This window comes from Euprymna scolopes, chromosome 6 (genome assembly GCF_053919585.1).
Source record: "Euprymna scolopes isolate OS-2025 chromosome 6, ASM5391958v1, whole genome shotgun sequence".
Classification (NCBI taxonomy): Eukaryota; Metazoa; Mollusca; class Cephalopoda; order Sepiida; family Sepiolidae; genus Euprymna; species Euprymna scolopes.
The window spans coordinates 126,576,909-126,600,182 of NC_136487.1; the positions used below are offsets into that span (position 1 = coordinate 126,576,909).

Genomic DNA, 23,274 nt, shown 5'->3' on the forward strand with positions numbered 1-23,274 from the left:
GCTTCTCTGCCTTCAAAAATGTCTGTTCTTATAAAGCTTCATACTGTACTGATTGTAAGAAAGTGTGATGAGTGAATAATTTGCATAAATATTCATGAAAGAATTTCCATTCCAGCAATGGCACCCAATGGATGCACACACACATGTGACTATATTCTTTTTATTGTTTGTTTCTTTCTATATCATTGGATTTCAATTTGCTATGTCTTTAATGCTAGATGTTTTACGATTTATCTCATTTTTATTATTATTATCATTTTTATTATTAGGAATTTTACGAACACACAGAAATTCTGTGGCGAGATAAAGGAGTACAGTCCTGTTATGAGCGGTCCAATGAGTATCAGCTGATTGATTGCGCACAGTAGTGAGTATATTTTATTTCTGGGATTATGAGATGAAATTCTTTGTTTGCTTCACCTGATGACAGAAGCAAAAGAAGAAAATGTCTTTATTAAAAAAAAAATCAAAGAAGAAAAAAATGCAAAGTATACATAAAAAAAGATGCATGATTTTATAAAAATCCTTAAACATAGAACATTTTTATTCAAACTGAATAACATGACTATGCAATTCCTATAGCTACATACCTAGAAAATGGAGCACCTGATAAGGTGATATGGGACAAGGAGGAGAAAGGAGCAACCTTAGTAGAAGTTGGTGTCTCGAATGATGGTTGGGTTAAATAGATAATGAAATACCAAATTCTTATATATGACATGAAAAGAAACTATTCATGTCATAATTTCCATCATTTTAGTACTTATAGGAGCAATCAGACTCATGAAAAAAAATTTCAAAAAGTACCTGGCAAATATACCTGGTGAACTAAGTGCAAGATAATTATAAACAATTGCACTTTAAGAGATGGTTAGAATCTTAAAAAATCTCTTGGTTCGAATGTATGATAACAGATGAATGTTTGGCATCCAGTAGGATGGCCCATCTCCACCTAGAAGAAAATGATAAGCAAATTGGAAAAAAGAAAATAAATGCAACAAATGACAAAATAAAGATAAAATCACAGAATTAGCTCTGGTACATGGTACATCACTTAATAAACATTATTTACAAACTAATCTATCAATACAACAAGGAAATCACAAGTAAAATAAACCCTACAACCTAAAGTAAGATAAATACTCTATAAACAAACAAAAATTTCCCAAATTAATCATTGGACATAATAATATATAACAGTACACTAAATACACTCTCTATTTTTTTTTTACAAAACTTGAAAAACTGAAAGCACAAATCACTCAGAAAAATATGACCTGCTCAATCCATTGTTTATATCAATAATTGGTTCTTATCCAAAATTCCCTTACATTAAAGAACAAAATAAAGAAAAATCTGTATGATGTATATATTTGTGCTAAAATGAAAATATCATATTCCAAAAATCAAATAGTTGATCAAATAGTTTTATTTTTATGAAGATAAATATTAACACTTATCCATCAGTAACCCCCTGGATCTTGATAAGCAGTAACTACATGGTAAAATAAATCATTTTAAAGTGATTAATGGGAATTCATAGACATTACAATATAAATCCGGTATGAATTATTGGTGAGTTATCTCCCTTTGTTTCTTGACATTTTTTAATTTTTTTTTTAAATAGTGAGTGAGACAGTCACTCCATGGATGCTCATAAAATTTGATTTTCTTATTTAAAAATAAAACTACTTAATTAATTTGCATAATTTTTAAAATATATTTTCATTTCATCATGGGTATGTACATCATACAGATGTTTCTTTATTTTTGTTTTTTAATGTAGAGGGAATTCTGGACAAGAACCTAATAATTTGAGAAACTTTACTTATACCGTTTTGCTCAGAAGCAAATATTTTGTAACATTCTAATAGAAAATGGTATAATATCATGTCACAAAAATACTTTTATTAAAAAGTGTAACTTAAAAAATACATTTTAGACATGGACATGGGAGACATATTTAGAGAAATTGCTGCAACATATGTTGGAGTATAAAAATGGGTAATTCTCTTGGAAAGTTAAGTGTATATCACATCAATATGTGTTAATTACAATTAAGAAAACACCAGAAGTCGCAATGAAAAATACTTGTAAAGGTATCTAATGTAGAATTGTTTATTAAAGTTTTATGTTTTTATCAAGAAAAAAGAGGGTTGTCCAAAATATGAAAATCATAACCACACTTATAATTTACATGTTTTTATCTTTTCAATAAGACTATATTTTTATTTTTAAAATGTTTTGAAGAAATCATTTTTAGTTGAGAAGCGTATTTAAAAAATAAATGGTAAAACTAAGTGTATTATTTAATTTATACATTAATTGATGTATTAAATTCAAGTATATTGATAACATGAACTAAAAACCAGTATTTTTTTTTTAAATGTACTTAGTACATTTATTGAATTTTATAAATAAAATTATATGAATATTATTATAAGGAATTTATGCAGATTTATCAATGTTTCAGCATTTCCATGTTTCATCAGGACTGTTTTTATAATGACGTTGAAACGTTGATCAATCTACATAGATTTCTTACAATGTTTAATTAGTTAATTTTGGGGGGGCGAGGGAGAACTCAAGCGTAGTGCTCTATTATAAGGAAAATCTGAAAATAAGAGTGTAAAGTTTATATGAGATAAGTCATTGGTACCGTCGGTTTCAAACATGATAATTAGGGACCGTTTTCGATACCCATATCAAGCTCTCTTTAGCCAATGCTCATTTCTGGAGAGAGCTTAATACGGGTATCTAAAACGGTCCCTAATTATCGGGTTTGAAACCAACGGTACTGATGACTTATCTAAACTTTCTGTAAACAAAACATAATATATATATATATATATATATATATATATATATATATATATATATATATATAATGTACACATGCACACCCATTGTTCTTTTACCAGTATGATGCTCCTGTATATATATATATATATATATATATATAGCTATTCATGGGCATGTGATCCACTATCTATACATCATCAATATGGCTCGACTAGCTAGTTTAAAAACTGGAACCCCAGTGACTGATGTCTAACACTTTGCCATTGAACTACAAACCAGACTCGTAATGAGATTGATTTATCGCTCTTAAACATTATGTAATTAGGCAGCAACTGTTTCTTTACATATGTATTTCTTGGTTTTCATTATTGGTAATCTAAAAATATATCATGAACAGTAGTGTTTAAAACTGATTGGTGGATAATGAAAACTTGACTCCATCTTTCTTTTAATTTAGAATTTTAAGTTAACTGGAAGAAAAACAGGCAGCAAATGTTCAAAAACATACAAGCAAACACAGGGATAGAAGTCCCAACTTGTGATAAACAATAAAGGTACCCTGTGTCAATCATAAAGGATGACCTGTTCAGGTCGCACTACATGATTTACATAAGAGCTCCACTTTCTCTACCTACTAGACTACATATGTTGATTGTATGTTGAACTGATGAATTCTGGAAATATTTGCTGTTCAATTAATAATCGCTGACATTGTTTGAAGTGAACTGATAGGAAAACAAACACCGTAAAGAGAGTGAGAGAGTAAGTTCACCACCGACACACAATTGAAGTCAGGTGATAAAACCTGTTTCATGTTCGTTGAGCTACTGCTACTCCCAGGTCTTCTATGAAATTAGCATTAATATTTGAGTATTATTTCTATCCCACATTAATATTTGAGTATTATTTATATCCCACATTAATCCTTTCACTGCGTAATAACATTTCATGGTCATTCCCGTAATTATGTAAATTATCTTCCCAGAAAATTAATATTTTCTGATTCTACAATACTTTTTCATATCTCCTGTGGGTAAGGTCTTCATATCTACCATTAAAATGGCTTAATTCTCGTTGTGTAAGTAGACATTTAATGAGATGCAGAGGTTGGATAAAATAATTGAAATATTTGTTAAACTCAAAGAAAGTATATAATGGCTCTTTCAGGATATTCAGATTTATTGAGCTCACAATGACGTTTCGATTCAAATTATTTATATGTTCATTTAACTCAGTAATTATTTTGGTCCTGGTGTGGCATGCATCTTGAATACATTCAGCCGTCTTCCTTCAAAGAAGGAAGTTTCTAGGGAATATCAAATTCACTAGTGGTACCTAGTATCCTATTCTTATTAGATAATTTAAATGACATTAGTTTTTTGCGAGGTGTCACTGTCCTTCCACATACAGCATTTGTCACCTATCTGGTACTAGGTTCTACATCACTTAACTCTGATAACTGGTGTGTCAACGTCATTATATCATAGTTACTTTAATGGCAATAGTCTAATGATTTCTTTCCACAATTTATGTTAATGTCCATTGCTCTGCATGAATTTGTTTAGAATTCTGGTTGAAACTTTTTCCGTTTCTTGAATAAGCATTAAATAAGCTGAGGTTGATATGTCATAAATAAGTCCAAATTCTACAAAAATAAACTCACGTTTTTTTGTTGTTGAAAATTATCCATTGAATGCATATACTGTGGGTATGAATTCATTCTATAAAAAAGGTAAGATATTGATTTGGCTTGTCTCTTACTCTCTTACAGACCTTTCTCTTGCTAGGCATTCACTGCAGGCAGTTGCAAAAAGGTGAAGTCAGTATATGACGATGGGGTAGGTAGAATTGAGACAATCTCTTGTGAAAGGTAATGTCATTCTACCTAAAAGAGCACAGGCAAGATTATAGGATCAGGTTTACAGTGACACCCCTGTTTTTATTAAGATAATAATCACTATATTGATAAAATTGTATGACCTCCCCTCCATACATGCACACACTTTGTTGTGTATATGTGTGGTTCTTACTTCCTTGTGACTTGTATGTTATTTTTTATTACTATTAATAGATTATTTATTGAATTAAAAAATGTCATTGTATTCTTAGTAGCACATCTCTTCATAAACATTCAGCCATTTTAATCTTTTGTTAATAGTTGAAACAAAATGAATGAATTATTTTGTGATCTTTTTAATGGAACTTTGAAGCATTTAAATAGCCATATAGGAAGTCATTTCTAGCTTAAATATTCTTAGCAAATTCTCATATAATGAAAGTTTTGAAAGCTATTTATTTGCATCACATAATTTTATAAATAGAGATTAAAATCAAACAAACATGAGGTATAGTTTTATACAAAAAAAAAATGATACTTTAATGACCAAACAATGCCATAAGAATTAAATTTAACTTTTAAAATCTTGGTTTTACAATAAAAAATAATTTGGTTACGAAACAATTTTTTAATCCACAAATTTTAAAAACAAAACAAAAAAATGCAAAAGAAAAATGAAAGAAAAAACAACTCCTGCTAAGTACATCTAGTAATCTATATATTAATAAAAGACATTCATCTGTTTATATGTGTGTCTTACTAAAACTCATAAATTAGAATATGTAGTTCTTGTCCTTAATTGTCCCAATATTGAAAAAAATAAAAATAAAGAAAAATTCGTATGATGTATGTACACATGACAAAACAAAAATGTCATATTTTAAAAATCACGTTAATTGATCAAGTAGCTTTATTTTTAGAAAGAAAACCATTTTAAGTGATTAATGGGAATTCACAAGCATTACACTCTAAATCTAGTATCTCCTTTTGTTTCTTGATATGTTTTTTTTTTTTTTTTTTTTCAAAACAGAAGGCTATATAGTCACTTATGATACTCATAAAATTTGATTTTCTTATTTAAAAATAAAACTATTTTATATGATTTTTGGAATGTGATATTTTCATTTCATCATGGATATATACATCATACAGATTTTTTTTTTTTTGACTTGGATGGAGTACAACTCATTAAATATTTGGAGTGGGAACATCATGTGCATTTTTGATGAATTTTGATGACGGGTGTTCTGCTAACAACTAATGCAGACAGTTTTTTCAAAGCTTCAGCAATTTTGAGCACGGAAAAAAATGTTTCTGAAAGTTATTAGAATTGCATTCTTTTCTGACTTTGTAGACATGTCCATGTGTGTTAGACATTTTTTTTTTTTTTTTACATAGGCATCACCACTTATCAAGGCCAAGAGACCACTTGAGGATAAGGGTTAAAGAGTGTACAGTAGAAATTGGACAATATAGTAACCGTTAGTAATGAAGATTCTGTAAATTTGTTAACTTGTATGGAACGACTCATCAGAAACTTGTTTACGTTAGACTTGAAGACAACCATATTGTAGTCAGCTGGAAAGTAGAAAAACGGAAGACAATTCTATAGGCGTGCAGTTCTAAGAAAGAAGCTTTGCTCATGGAATCTACGCTTAGGTTTAGGCACAGATAAAGAGTAGGGGAAACTAGTGATAGTGTTTTCAGCTAGACGAATGTTTCTTGCGAAAATTTGGCGGGGGGGGGGCATAGAATGGAGCTCAGCCGAGCACCTGCCATGAAAATAACGATAAAGCAGAGACAGGCTCGCAACATCTCTTCTGTGAGAAAGAGGTTGCAGGGAAGAGAAAAGGACATCCCCCACAAGGCTACAAAGTCTATTTTGAACTCTATCAAGGCAAGATAAGTCCTTTATAGCAGCTCCTGCCCAGATGTGGCAACAGTACTCCATCCTTGGACATACCTGGCTCTTATATAGATAGAGAATTGCATCAGCAGTGAGATATCTACTGGATCGATAGAAGGATTCCACCATTTTTCCAGCGGCCTTCGCAACGGATTTAATGTATGTGTTCCATTTAAGATCAGGAGTAAAGGTCAAGCCCAGAAGCTTGTCAAAACATGAGGCCTCCTCAAGACGAGAACCATTCATTTCAATTGATGCCAAATGGGGATCAGAGCGTTGATGATGTAAAGATAAAAGCTTGGTTTTAGATGCATTAAAAGTAAGAAGCTACCTCTTTTCCCATTGTACCACTTGCTCAAGATCAGAGGAGAGAGAATCAGAGAGCTTGGTCGTTTACAGTCTTAGATGTGCTACCTTAGATGGTAGTGTCATCAGCATAGATGTCTACGAATGATGTAAGGATGTGATTTGGAAGATCATTAATATAGATCAGGAAGAGATTAGGGCCCAGGATGGACCCCTGAGGGACTCCAGCATTAATACTAAGAGCTTCTGATTTCTGCCCATCAACCATTACTCTTATGAACCTATCAGAGAGAAATGATTTAATAATTGAGAAGACATTTCCAGTTATACCATAGCTGGGGATCTTGTGAAGTAAACCTTTATGCCATACCCTATCAAAATCCTTTGATATGTCAAGAGCAATTGCCCTAGAAAGGTAGCCTCCATCGAGAGATTCGCTAATCCTATGAGATATAACTGTAAGCACATCTGCTGTAGATCTAGCAGAACAGAAACCATATTGCGTGTCACTAAGAAGGTTATTTTTGCTAAGATGGTTGATTACTTCTCTATTTAACACAGATTCCAGCAACTTACTCGTGACGCACAGGAGATTATTGGCCTGTACTGGGAGGGAGATGACCGATTACGTGAATTCTTAAATATGGGGCATACTGATGAGATTTTCCAGGGTGACGGGAAGCAATTCTCCTTAAGACAACGTTTAAACAGTTTTGTAAGGATGGGCGCAAGTTCTGGTTGTAATCTTTTTAGTACTATAATTGGAATACCGTCAGGGCCGGTTGCTTTACTGGAATCAAGGTTTTTGATTAGCTTGGCAACATCACGTACAGATATTTGTATATCACATAGCATGTTTTCTGATACAGGAGAAAATATTGGAGGTTGGCAGCCTTGGTCGCAAAGGTTAGAATTAGCTGCAAAGTTCTTGGCAAAGAGTTTGGCTTTGTCTGATGCTGACGAGATTACCTCAGGTCCATTTATGAGAGTTGGGATAGAGCACATGCTTCTGTTCAGGATTCTGTTTGCTATTTGCCAAAACTGGTGGGAACCAAGCCGCTGCTCAGCTACTTTGGACTTGACGGATTGAGCATACTACTCAGTTGCGTTTTTTATTACTTTTTTACAGTGGTTGCTGGCAGTTCTGAAAGCAGCTTTAGTCTCAGAGTACATCTATTACGTTGGAAGCAATGGAAAAAGTGATTTCTATGCGCAATGGTAGCAGCACATTCCGGAGAGAACCACGGCTTGCTATTAGGTTTTTGTTGGAATTTTTTCGAGGTTATGAAACTGTCTATACCTACAATTAACCATTTTGTCAGATCTGATACTATAGAGGACACATCCTTTTTAAACATGGAACGCAGAGGTAGATCTGATATAAATGTGCGGAAGCTATCCCAGTCAGCCATAGAGTATCGATATACTGTACGATGGAGAGGTACATCTGAGGACTTGTTACATTTCATTTTTACCTTAACTGATACAACTGAGTGGGCGGAAGATCCAAGTGGAGACAAAACAGAAGCTGAACACAGTTCAGGGCAAGTTTTGAGAAAGCGGTCTAGGAGACTTGCATACTGACCGTCAGAATCGGGAACACGGGTGGGTTCGTGAACAATCTGAGTGAGGTCATAAGCAATGGAGAAATCATGACAGAACCTCCCCTCATCATCGATCTTGTTTGAGTGAGTTAACCATTCCACATTGTGAACATTGAAGTCGCCACAGACATGAATATTAGCTGAAGGATAAGCAGATAGGGCGTGGTCAATTTTCTCAGCTATGCGTTTAAAGATAATAACTCCGCTGTTGTGGGGGTGATAGAGAACAAATATAAATGCAGTAGTTTGAGCTAGTGCAACTCGGAAGCACATATAGGGTAAGTTGGATCTTCTCTGGAGATGTCCCTACCACATGGAAAGCTATCTTTAATATAGGCACATATTCCATGCCCATAGCGATCTTGGGGGTCAGATTTGGAAGTTAAATTAGAGTATCCTTTAATTACGAACTCCTCTAGGGAAATGGTCTGTCCAATCCCAGTTTGACTTAGAAATAATATGTCTGGTTTAGTCTCCTGTAATTGGGTTTCAACCTCTGGAAGGTTAGAACGTAGACCCCTGATGTTAGAGAAGGAGACCTGGTAGTTGGGGTCTACGTTAGAAGTTGGAGATCCGGGTTTAATCGCGTGTTTTTTATTAAGACTTTTCATGATGGTGTTTTGGGATTTGTGAACTAGGTCCACAGACATGCCTGAAGCAGAGCAGAGAGGGAAAGTAAGAGAGAAATAGAAATGAAGAATTTTTTTTTTTTGTAGCACATGAAATGGTAAAGCCGTAACAAGTACCCACTAATATGGCATCGAGAGGCCCCACTAGAAGCTACTGCATGGTCCAGAATCCATTCACCAAATGGCAATACAGCAGCCCCAGTACTTTGCACCTGCTGATAGGACAGCCTCCTTAGTGGTTAATCCAAGGTTTGGGTCCCTGACTATCAGGCGGATAACGTCAGCCCAGATAAAACGTTTACCTCCAGCACCCTTACTAGTAACATGGCTACAAGGATAGACATAGAAATAGAAAATTTCCGACATCTCAGACTACTGTTCACGCAAAAATACTGTCAACCTAGAAAACAGCTTTTTCTTCTCCCTTTGTCAGAAAAATTACTCATTAAAAATGAGGACTGAGGGACAAAGAGAAGCAAGAATAACGGGAGCTGCCGATAACGCATCCAAAATGCATTTTCTACTCTCCATTAAAAAAAAATATATATTATTAAGTATTGTACTTAATAAGAGTCCAACTGGCGTGTTTAAGAGGGGGGTTAGGTGAGAGATTCTCCTCTCACCAACTGAAAATGAAAACAATTGCAAAATCTGTTATGCTATCAACTTGACATATGGAAATATTTTTTAAAAAGTGCTCAACATTGTTAGCAAGATAATAATTGTGTGGGTGTTTACTTGTTCAGTTGTAAGATGTTGAAGCTTTAATGAATCCGAGTTCGGGGAGGCAAGACATTCAGAGACAAATGCCTGATAAAGAGTATTCGCTTGGTTGCATGTCTCTGAACGGTTCCCAGATAAGGGTCTCAAACTGATACAAATTCTAAAGTATGGTTGAATAACATTTGTATACAGTTTTAAATAGATAGTTGAAGAGCAGCCAACAAAGGTCTTGCTGAATGATCTGTCTAAAAATGGCGTTCAATACTAGTATTCTTTGTGATCCCTACTCTATTCAGTTGGCAACTTCCCATCTCATATCTGCAAAGGTAATGTCAGTGAGGAGCTGCAGGTAGTTCAGGTTGTCCAGTATCAAGTGGCAAGTGTTGTTCAATAGAGTCTAATTGTTAATCTCTCCCAATGGCCAAAGTAGCATATCTTAATGTGTGCATCTACTATGACACATTAAATATGACATGACACACATTAAATCACTGCCCAGTTTCCTTTTCTTATGATGTTGTTCCAGAAAATGACTTTCATTTTTGTCTTTTTTTTTTTTTTTATCTGTTCCTTGAATAATAGGGTGCAGTCCAGGGTTACACCAAAATAGACAGGGTTTTAGTGACTTCTTTTTCTTTTTTTCTTTTTTTTCTAGTTTCCTTTTCTTTGTTCGCTTTCTTTCTTTTCTCTCATTGCAATTTCTTTTTCTTTTTTTATTTCTTTTATTTTTGTTCTTTTTGTCTTTTTCACCACTTTCTATCTTTAATTCTTTTCTCTCATCCTTCTTTTTTGCTCTTTCTCACATTTTATGTTCTCACATATGAAATGCAATCTAAGCTTGTAAATGTAGATATCGCAAATTAAAAAAGAGAAAAATATTATTCACACTTTGTAAAAATTGTTTGGCTAAAATTGTCAATAAGTCATTTAGATTAAGTAAGAAACATTTTTTCTTTATTTAGTGACTAGCCAGGTTGACCGGCATTGCCGGGTGTTTGGAGGTGTATTGAGCAAAAAAAAAAAGTAGAAGGCAGGCAGGCTTGAACTCGTACCGTGAAGGAGGAAAAGAACATGAAAAAAAAAACATGACATCTTTGCCATTGGGTCCATCACAAAACCGGAAATGGCAAAGGTTTAAATTAAGCCTAGTCAATCGAAAATATTGGGGAAAAAAAAAAAAAAAAAAAAACACGACCCCTCCTTGTAGAAAAGTGCCCAATTGAGGGTGAAGAAATTAATGTTTTTGGCCAAGTTTTCGATATTTGTCAGGCGAAGGGTTGAGCTTAAAAACGATGCTGATCTAGTGAAAATCCATAGCCTCTATTGAAAGTTATAGCCAGACCTACATACATACATAGATACATACATACATGATGATTGCAACGTCTTGTCAGACGAGTGCCACTCCCTCATACACTTAATGTCCATGAGCCCAAATGCCTGAGAGAGTATCTATACAAAGATGATGTTGCAGAGTTTTAGCTTTGTATGATAGCTAAGTCTCTCTCTCGGTTCAAAATGTTAAGATCCAGCAACAAGCAAGAGCAAGATAGCCAGCAACAAGTTAAACTGCAGACCAGCTTAATGCGGGTACTGGTCTCCCGTTTTATGTTTTTTTAAATCGGAGATTTGCTTCTCCTAGAAAGGTTTTTTCACCACGGCTTAATGGAGCCCTCTCCACCCCAACACACACATATATATATATATACACACACAGATATACACGGTGCTAGTTGGCCGTTGACCCCGAAAAAGGGTTCATTTGCCCTTTGGAAGGTCTTGTTTTTAATCCTTCAGGGAGACTAGCCACCCTCCTCACCAAACAAGTTTGGTGGGGGAACCAGTTTAGTTGCCGGTGACCCGACCATGAGGCAGGTAGTACTGGGTTACATGGTACCAGTAGCATATGACATGACCTGACCATAACATACATACATTTAAACAGATAGGTGAAATTTATATTATAGATAGTAGTACTTCAACATATGATCAATAATTCAAACATCCTCCAATTGTTTTCTAAGGCTTGGATGACTGGTCGTCCATACTATATTTGTAGTGTCAATGTGAGGATTAAATTCAAAACAAAGCCTTAAACTATGATCAAACAACTATTGTTAGGCAAAATTTTATGAGAAATCCAATGGAATATTGTGTATAATGGTGAGGAGGAGTGCAATAATATTTAGTGCTCTGAATTTGCAGCAGACATCCATAAATAGCAAAGACTATGCTTTATTTCATTTTATTTACAAATTGAAAATTAAAGAAATTATAGAATAAGAATAAAGATCTTAATACAGGGTTCATGGTTAGAAGCAGGAGTACATGGGGGTTCGCATTAATTCCCATTCAATGCTAGGTGTACCTGCTAATATTGGATATTGCAAGAAAATGATATAAATATTAAACAGTAATAATAAAATACTTATAAAATCTATCAATTTGGTCATTATAGTGTTTAATTTAGAATAGACCTTGATTATGTATACTATAAAAACAGTATGGAAATATATGTGTATGTAACCATTAATGATAATGCAAAGCACTTCATGAAAAAGCTCTCTTACTATGGAGTAGTTTATATTGTCTATATAAATTAGATTTCCCTTACCTATGGCTTGTGTAGATTAGGCAGTTGGACTGTCAATAAAATAATTGGGTTTCAATCTCAGCTTAAAACACTTGCCTGTCTAGCCACACTGAAGAACTGCGATACAGTGAAATAGTATGTTTATGGATTACTATATATATATATGAGGTGAGTTAAATATTATTTATATATATATATGATTACTTCATTTAATCACATAAATTTATATACGGAGATATAATTTTATGCGTAAATTTTTAAGTATTTACTTCAACAGTGCTCAAAACATAGATAGACCTAGGTAGTAAGTTACGAAGATATATATGGCAAGTAAGCTACACAGAATATTCCACATTTCATTCTTGTGAGAATCCGTCATGCTTATGCAAAAAGTTGTGGTTGTCACGCATTTATATATACATACATGTTATGAGTTTTTTGTTAGCCAATCAGCTTAATAGTTGCCATCGCACCCATCTTAATCAGCCAGTGGGCAGGCATTTAACAGAACACTGGCACAGTTGACCTCCGTTCACCCCTTCTCTTTGTGTGTTTATGGGAAGGGTAGATATCCTTTTTGTTGTAGTAAGCTGGCCTACTTTTCAGCCTAGGTGTAGTTGGATATGTTATTTTGTGTGTGTGTGTGTGTGTGTGTTTTTCTATATTTGTGATATGTTAGTTTTATATATGTATATAATAATAATAATATGAGCACAGCCTCCCATTTGAAAATAGTAGTATTTCAAATGTGAATTGCATTTGATCCATATTAACACTAATTAAGCAAGATTTCCTGAATTCCAATTTTTTTTTTTAAGACTTCTTAATTTTAGATTTTAGACATTTTCTAGAATCAAAATCATGTAATAGATTTTGATCAAAATTACAATAAGGATTCTAGACATAAGACTTAGTATCATTATATTGTGATTTTAATCATTATCTAGTGACATAAAAGTGGTGCAAAACTGTTCTGTACTGTGTGTGTGTGTGTGTGTGTGTGTGTGTGTGTGTGTGTGTGTGTGTGTGTGTGAAAACTAGTAGTTAACTATCATCTCTGGGACACTCTTTTGTTATGCCACTATTACAAGTCATGTTCTGTTCTATTACTACTACTAGTTCTCTTCAGTACTTTTTCAGCATTCACAGGCACAAGTGTCCAGTCCTAGTAGTATTTTAATGACTAAATACAATATAGCATAATCACATTTGACACATCGGTTCCCGTCAGGTCACCAAAGTTAAGCAACAATGAGCCTAGCCAGCATCAGATGGGTAACCATTTGGGACTTTCAGGTGCTGTGTGTGCTCTCTGCTTATCTCGGAATTGTTTCCAGTTATCCTAGACTTCTTGCCACTGGGCTCAAGCAGTGCAGATTCAGGAGGGGTGTGGTTGGGGATTGCAAAACCTTTGCCACACAATTACATGTGTAGCTGCCCGTACAAGGGGTATCTTTTGTCTTTCAAAACTGAATGTGGCAATGATGAATAAATACAATTAGTATGTAGGCATATATAAATTAGTAAATTGTGTTTCATAATTTTCCAAAGAATCATTCTGATGTATATTGATAACATGAAAAAGGACTTTTATTTGTTATTTTGTAGTGTTGTGAAAAAGAAATTGATTTTACAAGAATTATATTTTTTAAGTTATTCACATTTTTCCTGATAAAAAAATATCTCAAGACGAAAAATGAATACCCTTTTTTTCCCCACTTAACCTTACTTTCCCCCTTTTTTTCGTACCCCACCCTATTTCCATTTTCATATTACTTTTTTAATTGTGATTTCTTAACCTCGATTTAGCTCTGTTGAACTAGGTTCGAAATTAGTTAGCTAGCATTTTTATTTTTAACTTTTTAATTTATTATGTTTAATAAATTTGGCTTGTATATAGCCATCATAAAATTGTTTCTTTTCTTTTTTTATCTCCTTACATCAAATGGCTTTGTATCTTGCCTAGAACGATTTTCATAAAAACAAAAAAAAAACACTAGCACATACCTATGTTTTGTTTCTGATTACATTATTAATGACTAGCCTGGGTGGCCGACATTGCCTGGGTGTGTGGAGGTGTGCGTAACAGTGTTGTTTGAGCAAAAAAATCAGCAAGTACCCATGCGAGCAAAAAAAAAAATTAGGAGTAGTAAGTAGGCTCGAACCCGTAATGCGCCAGAGGAAAAGGAGATGATAAAAAGGCAAATGGTTTTATCGATGTGTCCACCGCGATTATGACATCACGGACAATCGAAATAACGTCATTGACCTGAGGTTTGAATGACATGCAAAAAAAAATGATCTCTCCTTGTAAAAAACGGCCCAGTTGATGGTGAAAAAATTAATGTTTTTGGCCAATTTTTCAATATTTATTGTCCGAGACATCAAGCTTTAAAACGATACCAATTTTGTCACGGTCCAACACTTCTGTTGAAAGTTTTTGGCAGACATACAAACACACACATACACACATTTTGCCTTTATATAATAGACTAGCGGGGGTACCCGGCATTGCCCGGGTGTTTGTAGGTGTGTGTGGTGTTAAATAAAAAAGAACCCGAGGGGGCAGGTAGGATCGAACCCGAAGCCCTGAGGCGAAGTTTGAAAATAAAATCGGCCAGCCAGAATGAGTTAGCGAAAGATGTTTGAATTTATTTAAGAACCAAATTGACAGGTGCGCGGCCAGAAGTCGTCAAGTGTTACGACGATGTCGATGTAGGTTTGTTTGTTATAAGCAAAGTAAAAAAATAAAATAACGTTAACACTTAAGCGGGGAAAAAAAAACACAAAAAAACTAACGTAAGGCAAACTAACGATGAAAACAGAAAAACGAACACGTGAAAAATGGCTTAAATATTAAAATTTTAAAAATCGGTGGGTACCCGGGTGTTTTTGGGTGTGTGGTCGGGGGTGGATAAGTGAAGTAAAAAAAAAAAAAAAAACAGAAAAACAAACGTTAAGTGAAAAATGGCTTAGATAACAGTGGTTCAATATTTAAATTTAAAAAATCGAAAAAAAGAAAGAAAAGACATCTCACACCACGATTCGAACCCAAAAAGTTTAGATAATGAACCAAGGCCTTAACTAACTGAGCTAATGCGATGTACATGAAATTTGTTCGGTTTTTCAACTATTTAAAGTAAATCAGGTCACAACGTCATCTGACGCATGCGTAGAATCGGTCATTGTCACGAGAGGACCGTTTTTGTGGACCCCCCTTCCTGTCGAAAATTGTCGATTTCAGGGTGGCCAATTTTTCGATATTTTTCAAGCAAAGGATGGAGCTTCGATGTGATACCAAGTTTGTGAATTTTCTTCGCGTCTGTCGAAAGTTTTTAGCAGACATCCAAACGTACATACATACATACATACATTTTCACTTTTTATATATATAGATAGTACAACTGTGTTGAACCAAGTTACATTTCATATTAATAATTTGCTATTTGAGAAGGAACACATGGTCAGACTGTATTCATCTTTTTTATCGAAGCCAACTAGTTCAAGGATCAACAAGAATGACAGATGATATTGTGAGTGTTGTATCTAGGGAATCTGCTGGCACTCCTCTGACATGATAGTGTGCAGTCCATACATGTCAACCGACTGACCATAGGTCACCCATGGATACTGTCTACTTTTAAATCAGTGTGTAGGGTGACAGCGAAAATTATCAGTAGTAGTAGAACTTGATGACCAATGATGGCAGAACTGTTAGCCACACATTACTGTGTGGCAAGCTTTCAGCTTGAAACCAAGCCAAACAATGTTGGTCACAGGATATTCTTAGAGATAAAGCTCTGATTTTCATCACAATCATGTCCCAGTTTTTCTGTCTCTCCTTCTGCTCTAGAACGATAAGGTCCATTCTCTTTCCATTAGTGACCAAGTTATGGGTCAGATGTTTGAAAGAAAATTCAGATAATCTGTGTTGAATACTGTCAACCAGATCCTCACTGTAAGGTTATTATTTATTTATTTATTTATTTGTGTGTGTATGTGTTTTTGCGAAGTTTTTGTTTTATTTTTTAAGTTTTAGGTTTCTAATAGATTTAATTAAGAGTGAGAAAGATGATTTGTAATTTTTGTTATAAGTAAATTTTCTTTTGTTTTGATTATAATTACATTTGAGTGCTTCTAAAATTCTGTTCAATTTACTGCTTGCTGTTTGCCTAGTCTTCAACTTTGGTATTTTAATCTCTTGTCTGTTTACTGTAAGTAAGCAGATCATATTTAATAATGATGACATTTACAAAAACCTATCTCAAATTGGCTGGACTTGATGAGATCAATATAAATGGATGTTGTCTACATTTTATGACCCTTACATGTTTTCTCTCTCTCTCCCTCTCTCTCTCTCTCTGATGTTGTACCAAGCTGAAAGTTAGAAATTAATTATTGCGGATTTATTTGAAATCTTTGATAGGTCGATCTTAATTTACTCCTTATTTGAACGTCCTTCTGTATATTCTGTATATGCTGCATGTACAAGAGAGAGTGAGAGCGTTCTATAGTGTAACTATTACAATTCCGTTTCAGCACATTCATATGATTACCTATACTATTACCTTTCCATATGGGGATGCAATTTAAAACAAAGCCTTATGCACAAGAAATCAGATGGTTGCGTTACTTTTGTTTTTACTGGTTTTAATATCATATTCGGTTTAACATCTATTTTATATGTTGGCATGTGTTAGACGGCTTTTAGAAATTGACTTCTAAACTATCTCTGGACAAGTGTTTATTTATTCCTCTTTCTCTCAAATCCATCTTTACCACTCCCTCCCATACTTTCCTTGACCATCCCTTGCCAACTGACTCTGCTACCTTGACTGTTCTACATTTACTAACCATAAAACTCCCATCTATTTTTTTAAAGTGTCAAAATTATTCAATTGTTTTTCACACATCTCTCCTATACTGCCCAGATTTAATCTTTCTCTGAGGTCATCAGATCTAAGTCTGCCTTTAAAATTCACACTATACATCCTCATTGTGTCATTTCTATCCAAGCAACACATGTCCTTGCTGGCAAAGTTTAACTTTCCTACATCATCACACGTCTGATAAACTTTCTCTTGATCAATAGTTGTAATTCTCTGGTTTGTTTAAAATAGCAAAAATTTCCTGAATTTACTTCATCTACTCCTAACTCTTGTAATCACACCAACATCAGCTCTTTGTGCTTCAATGATATCAGCAAAGTAATAAATCTTCTGAACAACATCAATAACTTTGCCATTCAAATATGCTTTCTCCACATCTAAATTCTCCTCCATCTCTCCTGCATTATCACTTCTTGCACACAAATTGTTTATCATCTCTCAACTACTAATAATTCCACTGCATTTCTTATCTTCCCAATGCTTACAAATATCACAAAATATTGAGTTGCACCCAAATCCTTCTCTGGAACCTGAGTAGGAGAACTGTCATCTTTCTGAGAGGTACCACACACTACAACGACTGATCATCACTTTGATCTTGATAACATTCATTATCAGACTTTTACTTTTCATAGCATTCTTCCAAGTCTCATACTAAACAAGTAGCCATCCCATTGTTTTACAGTCAAGTACTAAATTATCAGCATAACACATTTCTTGTGAACAATCCATATGAAACTGCCTAGACAATACTTTTAACACAGAAAAGCAAATGATTAAGTACAGATCCATGATGTACTTCCACTTTATGTTTAACATTAAAGCTGTTACTAGATATGCTGATAATTCAAACACAACTTATTCTGAGGCTTTTTTGGTTAGGAGCAAAATATAGTATCTGTTCTGATATTACATCTCTTTTGTGTTGGCGGTCAATGAAGGAGTCATTCTAGTTAAGGCAATTTTTATTATTGTTTCAAACTAGAGTGCTTCGTTTTTGGAAGCTGATTTTTTCTCACATTAAAAACCGACCTTGAGCCCAACTCTGCTCTTATGCAAGTAAGTAGAGATGTTGAGCATTCTGTATATTGGTTGAACAATCTTCAACAGCACCTGCTTGCTTTTAATTTATATATGCCCACCAGACAACATCTTTTGGCACTGGCAAAAGTTTCTCTAAATCCACAAAAGCAAAATATATGTTCTTCTTCATACCAAGATACTTCTCTTAAATTTATCTCAGGATAAATATAACTTCAGTGATAGTTTACTCAAGAACAAAACCAAACTACATTTCATCTTTCGTTATCTAACTTCTTATTTGTTGCTCAATTATTTTCTCAACCTTTTTCAGCACCTGATCTATCAAATTTAAGCCCTTGTAATTACTTTTATCCAAAATTTAGGCTTTATTCTGTACTTAGCAAATAAGTGAATAGCTGTTCAACAGCATAAGACAATATTTTATTTTAGTTATAACTTGGAAATTGAAACTTATATAAATTTTTTTAAATTTAAATAAAAATGGTAATATATGGTTCAGGGCTGGGAGTAAAAATACACAATGGTTCTCATTCATTCACAGGCAATGCTGGGGATGCCTGCTTTTTTCTGATAAAAGCCTTAAGAAAGTTTGCTAACATTGTCTCTTCAGAAAAGTCAAGAAATTTGATAATACAATCAACCCCTGTTTAATGCAGTTTATAAAATGCACACACTTAATCTAGTTTAGAAATTAGGCCAAAAAAAAAACGGGGGGGGGTAATATATGAATAAATAAATTCATTGCTTTACTATAAAAGCAGACATAAAACATTAAATTAGTACACATTATTTGGTAATGCGTCCAATTGTATATTTATCTATATTTTTGGTAGCTAGCTAATGACATAAAGCAAATGTGACCATATTGCTTGAAAGCATTCTTGGATACAAAGTAATTACACCATTTGAATATTTTTGATTCATCTCTCAGATATGTTGGCTTTAAGCTTTTTAACATTCTTTTCTTAATAATTATTGTGTAAATTGTTTAAGTAGATAAGATTGAATTGCAATAACGGTTGGTTGGAGAGAGATTTGTAAGGTATGATTAAGTTGGTGATGATAAAATCATAAAATAATGAGATTGGCTATAACATGATCATAAAATAATGAAATCGGTTATGGTTTAATTTAATCAGACTAGTTACTGTATAATCATAACAATAATAAATGTTTCACGTAATTTGTTTAACCAGATAAGAAACTTAAACTTTTAATCAATTTGAACAAGTTTAAGCATATAATACTTTTAGTAAAATGGAAAATTATTAAATTCCAAAAGATTTTATGTTTCTAAATTTTTTTAGATGAAAATTGATTATCCATATTATTTGGATTCTTCAGACTACTGTTCTTATTTTGAGTGTTATTTTCACATTTCAGTTGATGTAATCTCTCTCCGGGTGTATTTTACCGCAATCGAGAATTTTTCTATCGAACTTGAAATTCAGTGCAGATTTTTGAGTTCAACAGAAATATTCCCGAGTTCAACAAGATACACTTGGAGGTTAAATCAACAGAAACATTGTAAAAATAACACTCAAGATGAGAACAGTAGTCTGAAGAATCTAAAAAGATTTGTTTAATATTGTTGTGTAGTGACAGACATCCCTTATTACCAGAATGAATTAAGCTTGAAAAGATTGTTTTCTTTTTATTTTTTGAAACCCTGGATGTGAACTCTTATCTTTTTTTTTTTTTTTTTTTTTTTTTTTTAAGTGAAATCAAATTGTTCAGTTGTTATCTGAAGATTCTGACAAGGAGCAAATGAAATAAAATAACTGTTTTTAGTTTTTCCATATAACTTTACTTGCGCGCGCACACACACACACACACACACACACACAATAAAAAAAACAACTCTTTTATATAGTTTAAATTATTTTGTTAGAATCAATTTCCAAAGCAAAATAAAGCCCAATATTAAATAATCAAACTTTAAAAGACTTCTTTATAAACAAAGAATTAATTGTAACAGATTTATGAATAAATAAAATGATGGATCAGAGTTATATCGTAACTTAATGCTAGTTTAAGAGCATAAAATCTTATAGATGTTTCTGAAGAAAATTTATAAAATACTTGAACATTATTCAAGTTATCATATGAACACCTCCCTCTTCAGAAATAGTTGACAGATGAAAACTTCAAAACATCCAGGTAAAAAAGCTTTCAAGCATCAAAATCGTCAAGAATTATATAAAGGTAATACTCTAGCTGCATTGTGGTGCATAAACACATATAGCTGAGAAAATTTTCTCACCAACTTCATCAGTATGATTCAATCACTTTATCTACCCCTCTCTCTGCAATAAGAATACCAACACCATCAGTTCTCTTTCCATTTTCAATCAAATACAGCTAATATGTTGCATTCTTTCTCACAATCATTCTAATATCCTTAAAACTTTGAAACGATTGTTTAGTGTGAGATTTAAACTCACAGTGGTATAAAATATTGGAACTGAAAGCAAATGCTTTAAGACCTGACAAAAATATTTTGTCTTTTTCGACCTACTTAAATGAGCTTAATTATATAGACCTAAAATAATTTTAAATAAATAAACATAAATATAAACAAAAAATTCCTATTAGATATAAAAAATATATAAGGAACATTTATCAAATATGTTTTATTCAATAAAGGGTTTTGTTCCATTTGAAATTCTGTGCAGATTTCTGAGTTCAACATAAAGATTCCTCGGTTCAACAAGATACACCTGAAGAACGTTAGAGGTTACATCAACTAAAACGTTGTGACAAAACACTCAGAACAATAGTTGGAATAATAAAAAAAATACAAATGTTTTATCCATTTTTAATTTAAAAAAAAAAAAAAGGATAAATATTTCTCTTTTAAGTAAACAATGTGGCAAATGCAATGATTGATGTAAAAAAAAAAGGGGGGGGGGCACTAGAAATGTTAGAACATTGCTATCTAATGTTATTTTAACATATTTTTAATTTTGAATAATGAGTTTTTAAAAAATTGCAAGAACTTCTAGCAACGATAAGAACATCGGATAGCATGTTCTGATTCCAAATTTGCAGTCACTCCTGGATCAACCAATGAACTGAAAGTATGTTGTAAAATCAGTTAAATTTAAAGAAATATAAAGACAAAATCACAAATTTGTTTCCTTTTGCTCTCCCACCCCCTCCTTTTTTCTTTATTTAATGGCTAAATAATATTACAACTTTCGGTGATTTTTCTCTTTTGTTTATAATAGATTACTCCAAACTTTTTATTCTTTCCTTTTTTTTTTTTTTTATTACTTTTAACTTTTAATAAACATAGGAGTGATAGAAGCAAGAGTGATAGATACCACAGAGAGAGAGAGAGATCAAACAGCATACGAGGTGCCTTAAATAAGTTTCCAGACTTTTTTTGTACAGGCATTTAAAATTGCTGTAGACTCTTGAAAATTTAGTTTGTTGTTGCTATACATTTTATGAGATGACTGACCAATTTTTATGATTTCTGGTTCAATTGAACAGCTACAGCAGGAATTGGAATACACTTTACTAAAGCCTGATTGTCACAGCTGGTGAATTTAAAAAAATGCAATCTGGATGTGAGGGCACTTTAGAAGAACAATATGCAATAAAATTCTGTTTTCAACTTGGAAAAAAAGCCACAGAAATGTATCGACTGCTTTAGACTGCTTTTGGACCATCTTGCATGAATCAAGCATCAGTTTTTGAGTGGCATAAGAGATTTAAGGAAGGCAGGTAGTCTGTGAGGGGTAAGAGGTGTGGGAGGAGTAAGGAAGTCAGAAAACCAGTTGATTGGCCAAATAAAGAATTCCATGGATACGGACCATCGTGTATCTATAAAGACATGAGTATAGTGCACAGTTTGATGTCAGTGTGGGGACTGTAACACAATTATTTGCAAGGAACTGAAGACGCAGAAGATTTGCGTGAATACACCAGTCCACAACTCCATCCTTGTCACAGACTATTTGACCAAGATAAGCATCAAGAGAGTTCCTCACTCTCCGTATAGTCCAGACCTTGCTCCCTGTGACTTTTGGTTATTCCCTAAGCTCAAGGAAAACCTTAGAGGCTGTTGTTATGAGACAGTTGAGGAGATGAAAGAGGCTGTGACGAGGATCATTGACATGCTCACACAAGAGAACTTCCATTGGGAACGGTACAACAAGTGCATTGCAGCCGGAAGAGATTACTTCGAAGGGGACTAGAGTTTCATGTATGTACTATCAATAAAAGTGCCCATACGAAGAAAGTCTGGAAACTTATTCGTACAATAAGAGAGGATATGGCTTACTTCATAAGGTAATTATAAATTGCGTCTAATTAGAAAATTTAAATGGAAGTATTTTTCAATTAATTGGATCTAAAAATTAAGGAATATTTTAGTATGTATTTTGTGTGATTAAAATATATAGGTAGCAGGCCTTAGGGAAACAAACATTGACTTTAGGATAAGATATAGCTTTTATACTTTTTGGCTTAACAATGATTTTTGTTTATTATTGCTTTATAGAACAATAATTATTTATATCTAAAAAAAAGAGGGGGGTTGCTTATATGATGAGGATGAAAATCCAAATGACTAACAGGTGCATTTTGATGTTGATTCTCCAAAATCTATGATTAACTAATAATAAATGTAAAAGTGGCTTGTCTTTTATTTTGGCTTTCTGAAAGATTCGTCTTATAAATTTCCTCTAGTTTGAAATGTTCTTCTATCCTACTAGTTCCAGACACTCTAAGAAAAGCAGGTTTGCTGCCATATTAGTTTGGAATTAACTTCCTATTTTCTCTCTCTCTCCCTTAATAGCACCAGATCTTTCCACACATAAACACAAAAATAGAATAGATATTCTTATGGTATATTCATTCAGTAGGCCAGTTTAATAATAAAAAAATATATTTCAGGTGTGAAAGACCAAAGAAATTATTATTTCAAACTTA

General features: G+C 33.4%; 1 protein-coding gene across 2 annotated transcripts in view; it reads left to right on the forward strand.

Annotated features, from left to right (window-relative positions):
• Positions 1-23,274, forward strand: part of LOC145277944 (guanine nucleotide-binding protein G(s) subunit alpha-like) — a 458,077-nt gene that overhangs the window by 286,238 nt on the left and 148,565 nt on the right. For both annotated transcript variants that reach the window (XM_080130029.1, XM_080130030.1), the window contains exon 6: positions 270-367. In XM_080130029.1, the coding sequence (XP_079986155.1) occupies positions 270-367 (98 nt within the window). The remainder of the gene's footprint in view (positions 1-269; positions 368-23,274) is intronic.